Here is a 7,612-nt window from a genome sequence, read left to right on the forward strand (position 1 = left end):
ATGATATAGCATGCCAATTAGGAGAGAAGGAGGCTTTGAGGGTAAAGAATTTTTTGAGGAAAATCGTGATAGTTGAATGATATTGTGTCTTAAATGAAACAAAAGTGATATTTGAAGGCAATTCCCAAAACATGGGTGATCATTTAGGGAATTCTATATATATATATATATATAAGGGGCAAAAGTTGTGTTGAATTTCTTGTTCCTGTCACATTTTCCTTTATTTCTTCGCTCTGAAATATTCCTCATCATGTTCTTTGTCGAAATATAATTTTGTCAGCAATATAGTAGGAGCATAAATTCCTTAAGGACAGTAATTACACGTCTTAGTCTTCAATTCTTTGAAACTTTAATTTCCAACATTTTGCGGGGGTAGAAATTATTAACATGGAGGAAGTTGTTATCATACTCTTTACAGTCCTACCTATGTTTGTGATGCTTCTAATCTGTTTGATTTGTTGTACATTTAATTGCAGCAATACGCAGAAGAATAATGAGAGTCCTGCTGGTAACAATGCAACACAAATAAGTAGAGTTTCTGGTGGAAGAGGAAACATTCATGGCACAGGTGATGGTTCTATTGGCATGGCTACTCTGACCAGCATACTATGTAGTAGTGGCGGCGGTTGTGGAGGTGGTGGTGGCGGCGGCGGCGGTTGTGGAGGTGGTGGTTTTGGTGGAGGAGGGCATGGTGGATGTTGAATTGGTCAAACTGTGTAATACTATTCTTTAGTACTTAAATGTTTCAATTTCAAGTTGTAATTTCCTTCATGTTTTTTTCTTAAAGCTTGTTGGTTTGGATGAAAATGTCAATGTTGAGATACTGTGTTAAGTGTCCATTTGGACCCTATATGGAAGAAAATTAATGAAAAAAAGTACAATCAGGTGCACCAAACAATCCCGCGTTAGCAGGATCTGAAAAATGGCCGCACCCCAAGGGGTGTGATGTAGATAACCTGCTCTAGTGAAAGCATTAGTGGCTGCTTCCACTGACACTATTCACATGAGCGCAAAAGGTGGTATTAGTACCATTGGAACTAGTTTTGGGAATAATAGGACCCTGAAAAATTGAGTGGTGTAGTTGGAAAGATGGGATAATGCAAGTTTGAGAGGTAGTTGTATATTATCTTACACTTTTCCAAGAAAATATTTAATTTCCTAAATACAATACTTGAGTACCCTTCTTAAACTACTTACATGATTAGATGAGACATGTCAATTATGCTGCTTCTCGACTCTAGTAAACTCTCACTTACATGATTTTGTACATAGTAGATTGAAGTATGCTAATCATCAAATATGGAGTGTTCTCACACATTTCTATATCATTTGTGGATCAAGTAGTATTTATTTTTTTGATGACAAGGAAAACCCCGCAGCCGCTGCTATCCTTTGGGTGCGCACAAGATAAAACCCCGCTCCTATGCAATATCTCAAAAACCACACTGGAGAGGTAGCCTGCACTAGGCAAGCCCAGTGCGACGAGCTCGACCCAGAAGGCAAACCCCTTGCTTTGGCTGGCAAGGAGTTTCGAACTTGAGAGCTCCAGCATGGAAGTCCCAAGCACAAACCACTAGGCCACCCCGAAGGGTTATCAAGTAGTATTTTTTGCTAGTCACCATTAGTTTTTAAGTCTATTATGTTTGTGGGATCAAAGGTGCTCCATTTAGCAAACTTAAGGGACTAAAGAAGCTCAAGGTTATATTTAAAGGACCAAAATAGACCTACTCTCGTAGATAAGGGACGATGTTGGCTAAAAACTCTCAGACTGATGCTACAGCAGTTTTAGTTTTGGGTTCTGAGCATTGTGGTGGAAAGAAAAAGCACTGCAATGTGACAAGAAATGTGACTCCTCTGTATTTCCTCTACTGGAACATCAAAATGGTTGAAAATGGTGAACACCATTGCAACCAAAGATGGTGGAATGTAGGGCATCTGCTGCTGTAGCTGCCACAGCAGCTTTTGGTAACAGAAGAGGTGACTGTAGAGGTAACATGCTAGAGATAGAGATGGTGGATGTAGGGGCTGTAGTGGTTGTGGATATTAAAGCGAGTGCCCTTTTTTTTGTCCGTCTTCTAGTGCAGCTACATCAATCTCAAGGATGCTAAGGTCATGCGTATGCTGTCTGTTTGCGAAGGTTATGCTGTGAACAATTCCTATACTGTAAATAAAGTGACTTGTGAGATCCCATCAGCATAAACTTTGGTACCTATGTTGGTAGGAGGTACAAGTACCAGACAGAATAGTCAAGGTACGAAAGCTGACCCCAACACCACCGTCATAGAAAAAGAGTCACTAATGAGATAAGAAGAAAAGGCTGCATACTTGCAGCTTCAAAAATGTAAATGCATTTCAAGTTAAGAACATAACCACTATGCTATTGAGTGATTAAATTCCCTCAAATTTCATATAATATTGCAGGATAAAAAGCCGCAATAGCATTCGATTTCCCAAAGAAAAGTGAATGCACTCTCCCAATGCTGAGCTCCTAAGTCTACCTATCTATTTTCAGAAAAGCAAACAAATCATAGGTACTTAGACTGAGTGAACTAAATGGTGAGGAAGGGTAACCTCTCTATAAAACGGAGAGCTGTACATTCTGTATCTACACTGAAAATTTAACACTAGGACCATGCTAGAAATGATAGCTACAAATACCTTTCGATTAAGCAGGCTTCAGGGACATCATCTCACTGATTAAATATGTCGGGATGGCAATCTTTCATCCTTCCACTTGTCAAATGCTGCAGAATGGACATCGTCTGGTAATGCCCTTTAGGAACTTCATCAAATTTCTTCCAGAGAGCATCACTATCTATAGAACCCAATCAGGCATCTTAAAATATCTACAGCCTTTTGCTAATACACCCCTTCCATTTTAGTCATGTCGATGGACAAGCATTATAATTGAGGAGATCCTTTTCTGACACATATTATCATTTTTTAAAGTGGTAACAACTCATGGTCTATGCAACTTAATTGTTTCGTGTCATCCATAATCGTCCACAATGTGCAGCTGATTTCTTCAAAGTTCAAATGGGCCTGATCTCCAGAGAGAAATAAACCAATATTGTTTTTCAACAAAACCCAACTGCAACCTGGAATTTTCTTTATTCTTTTCATTTTCTTTGCCAGCCTAACTTGTTCCTCATCTTTCTTGTTTCTGACAATACAATAAAGGTCTGATAAGACCACGTACGGAGCTGCACTACATGGTTCCAAATCCAAAATCCTTTGAGCTGCAAGCTTTGCAAGATCAATACGCAAGTGAGTCTTGCTGGCACCAAGAAGAGAACCCCAAACCCCAGAATGTGTCTTGAATGGCATTGAATTGATTAGATTAACTGCTTCATCAAGAAAACCAGCTCGTCCTAGGATATCAACCATGCTAGTATAATGATCAGGCTCTGGTTCAATGTTGTATAATGATCTCATGGATTTGAAGTAGTTCCATCCTTCTTCTACGAGCCCCGCATGCATACAGGCCGAAAGAACCCCTAGAAAAGTGATGCCATTAGGTTGCTCACCTTCATTCTGCAACTGGTCAAACAACTTAAGTGCTTCTTTGCCACGGCCATTTTGAGCAAATCCAGTAATCATTGCATTGAAGGAAACAATATTGGGGAAATTTATGAATTTAAAGATCCTATAGGCATCATCTAAACTTCCAGACTTGGAATACATTGAGATAAGAGAACTTTGGATAGACAAATCTAACTCCATATCCATTTTCAAAACAAGAGCATGAATTTGCAGACCTTGATTTAACATGGCCATACCAGCTGAAGCACTAAGCATGCTACTTAACGTTAGAGGATTTGGTCTAACTGCACTTTGAAGCATTTTAACCAACCAGCGAAAAGCCTCCTCATATTCCCCTTTATTTACAAAACTAGATATAAGAGCTGTCCATGCAACATCATCTTTCTCGGGAATCATTTTAAATAGCTCGACACATATTTCAGTCAACCCCTTTTCAGAAAATCCTGTAATCATGGCTGTCCACGAAACTACATCCTTTTCCGGAGCTCTTTTGAAAAGCTCATATCCCTCTTCAAGATTTCCAGCTTGAACAAAAGCTGAAATAAGAGAATTCCATGAAATGACATCTTTCCTTAACATCGAATCGAACACACCTTTAGATGCATCTACACAACCAAATCTAGCATACATAGTGATCAATGAATTACCCAAGAAAACATCAAATTCAAATCCCAAACGAGAAACCAATCCATGGACTTGATAACCTTGTTGATGCTTGCTAAATCTTCCACAAGCTTCTAAAATGATTGTAAGTATAGTAGGCGCCAGTCTCACATCATCTTCTCTTCTCATTCTTAGAAACAAATCAAACCCATCTTCGAAACAACAAACTTTCATATACCCATCAATCATAGCACCCCAAGTTACCTCATTTCTCTCCTTCATCATATCAAACAACTCCCGAGCCGCAATGACTCTCCCATTCTTGGAGTACCCATCAATCATTGCACTACAAGAAACAATATCTTTCCGCACCATACCATCAAAAACACGAACTGCGTCATCTAACCTCCCAACTTTCAAATACCCATTTATCAGTACATTTGAAGAAACAGGTTCCCGAAAAACCATAGAAGTCCGACAATACAAATTCTCCGCCATATCAAACCTCCCTGCATTAACAAAACCCGTAATCATCGCAGCAAAAGACACCGAATTTCTCTCCGGCATCAACTGAAAAAAACTAAAAATCTCATTAATTTCAACTCTATTCCTCATATAAGCCGTCAGCATTGCATTCCACGACTCAACGGTTCTTTCAGGCATTTTAGCGAACACTTCACGAGCATTCTTGAGTTGCCTGTTTTGAGAGTATGCCGTAAGCATTGCCGTCCAAGAAACGATATTTTTGGTGGGCATACGATAGAAAATGGATTCAGCTTCTTTAATTTTTCCATTTCGACCATTTTCTGCAATCTGGGTGTTACAGTAAATCAAGAATTTATTCGTTTTGGTGCCGGCGTTAAAAAGGGTCTTCGAAGAAGTTGAGTATTTAAGGCTAGAAAGTAAAAATTCTGAGAAAGAGAGAATTGGGCGGACATGTAAGGGGTTCGGCTTTGTTACCATGACTGAGAAACCAAGAAAGCTTCCATACCAGCAGGAGAAGTTTGAAGGAGAAAGAAAGGCGCGGTTTTTCAAATCTTTCTTTTCGATTTTCCCCCTCTTTATTCACGGAGTAAGACATCTATATTTATCTATCTATCTCTATTATTATAAAAGCATGAATATAAATATTAATTGACCAAAATATTTATTAAAAATTGATTTACTTATTTGCCCTTTTAAATTAAAACTTTCTTCATCTAAAAAATTACTAATAGGTATAAATATAATTTTGTACTATGATTAAACAAAGCATATTTCTATTAGGACTAATGTTTATGGTAGGATATATATTATCCTATTAATACTAGGAGCTTAACATTAAATATATTTCAAGTAAACTATGAGTAAAAAATTTCTACACGTTTAATAATATTAGTCGACCAAAATATCCATTAAATATTGAATTACTTTTATATCCTTCATCGTCGGGGTCAAGTATCGGAATTATATCCCGATTTAAAAGTCGAATCACTTGGTCGGGTCCTAATTCAGAAGTAGGCTAGGGTCCCGAATCAAAAGTTGGAATTGGGTCTTATGTCGAAAGTCGGGATCGGTTCCTAGGTTAGATCCAGGGTCAGATCACAATTCACAAGTCATAGCAAAGGTTTGATGTAAGAGTTGGATCTCAAGTTGAAAGTGGTGCCGGATCAGGAGTCGAAAGTCGGGGTCGATCTCGTATCGGATGTTAGGGTCGGGTGGAATCAGATCCCGATTTGAATGTCGGATGCAGAGTCGAATCTCAGGTCGAAAGTCAGGTCCCGATTCGGGAGTTGGATTGGGTCTTAGGTCGGAAGTTGGTGTTTGATGTGCTGTCTCGAATAAGTGTCAAAGGTCAAATGTCGGTATCGAATTTCGAATCAGATCCAGAATAAAATATCAAGATCGGATCTCGAGTCAGGTGTCTGGTGTCAAAGTCGAGGTCGGATGTCGGGATCGAGTCCCGAGTTGGGTGTTGGAATGGAGCTCCGAATTAGTCATCAGAATACTTATTTGTATGATAATTAATAAGGAGTAGCGTGCAAAGCACAATCATAGACACTAGTACTATCTTAAAAATATGAACTCAAAAACTTGAAAGTTAAATTATGTAAATACCGCTAGCTTAAAAATAATCACCAACTACAAACACCTCCCGCTCCACACTCCTTCACGGCACTTCAACCTCCACCGCTATACATTGCCTCTTCCAACTCGTACAAACTGGACAGTCGCCAAGGCCAAACAATCCCCAAAAGGTACAACTTCTAGCTTTTACACCCAATAGATGCATCTTCTGTCTTTTCTCTCCCTCCTCTATTTAATTATATCAAACACTCACCCAACGCCATCTCCCATTACACTTCCAACTTCTGGAGAAAACGAAGAGGCATCCCCTGTTTCAACTTCTACGACCAACATATTGCCTTTGTTTCTCACACCATCATGTGCACTTTGTTAATCGATTGACCTATATGCGCTGATTTTTCAGTCCAGCATTGTTCCTCCTCCTAGAAAACACACTTAGATATTGGAGTTGTGCATACCGTTAACAGTTGTAAGTTCCAACCACTTCATTTTATGTTCATGTGTATCGACAAATTACATTTGTTTCCACACCTAAATTACAGCCGTTCAAGATACGCAGCCCTTCAAATATCTAAAACTCTTTAAATTAATAGTCGAACTGATGGTAATGTTGCACTTCGCAATCCACCTCACTTCTACTTTTTTCTTATTAGTTTGTTTCCAAAAATTTAACTAGATTGCATCCATTATCTTTCTGAAACAATCCCCACCTGAACTGTTGCCTTGAAAATAGCATGGACAGGGCTCTCATTAAATTCATGTATTCCCCTTGATTCAACAAAAAATTACGGATTGTTATTTTGTGCGATGGAGTTCTGGAAGCACCTAACCATTTTTCATCCCCTATATATCGTTCTACTATCCTTAAGTTTTCATAAATGCTAGCTTTTGCCACTTCTTTACGGACTGTTATTTTGTGCGGTGGAGTTATGGAGGTATTGCTTGCCATGAACATATGACACACTGAAGGTGAAACTTTAACAATCAGAAAGCTATTATTTAGTCATTTGCTATTCTTGTCTTTGATATTTTATTAGATGCATTAACTTGGATAGCATGATTTCTTAACCAATAAGTTATTGTCAATTGCATTCTTTACACCAAATTACTAGAAATGGTTACGTATATATGATTGCAGTTGACTGAAGATCATGTTTATGGTCTCATGATTTAAGCTATCTGAATGTTACTGTCTTGTTCATATATCTGTTGATTTTTGTATGCCTTATAATTTGTAGAATTATACAGCTTCCTTGGAAATAATTTTCTCAATGACAATTCCTCATTGAACTTCAACTTCACCGAAAACTTTTAAGGTTTGCACTACTACCTTAAAAGTGGAAACCAATTAAGTTAAAAGTTAAATAACTTTTTTCCCCTTCTCATTAAATTTAAAAAA

The 7,612-nt window shown here is 38.2% G+C and overlaps 1 protein-coding gene across 1 annotated transcript; it reads right to left on the reverse strand.

Moving 5' to 3' along the window:
- Window positions 1-2,396: 2,396 nt before the first annotated feature.
- LOC129871737 (pentatricopeptide repeat-containing protein At1g53600, mitochondrial) lies at window positions 2,397-5,227 on the reverse strand. The gene has a single exon (XM_055946708.1). The coding sequence runs from the start codon at window positions 5,107-5,109 to the stop codon at window positions 2,944-2,946; it is 2,166 nt and encodes a 721-aa protein (XP_055802683.1). The 5' UTR covers window positions 5,110-5,227; the 3' UTR covers window positions 2,397-2,943.
- Window positions 5,228-7,612: the final 2,385 nt, after the last annotated feature.

The sequence above is a fragment of the Solanum dulcamara genome, chromosome 10 (assembly GCF_947179165.1).
Source record: "Solanum dulcamara chromosome 10, daSolDulc1.2, whole genome shotgun sequence".
Taxonomy (NCBI): domain Eukaryota; kingdom Viridiplantae; phylum Streptophyta; class Magnoliopsida; order Solanales; family Solanaceae; genus Solanum; species Solanum dulcamara.

Coding starts and splice junctions, on each gene's coding strand:
- LOC129871737 (XM_055946708.1), bottom strand. CDS start 5,109: ATGGTAACAAAGCCGAACCCCTTACATGTCCGCCCAATTCTCTCTTTC.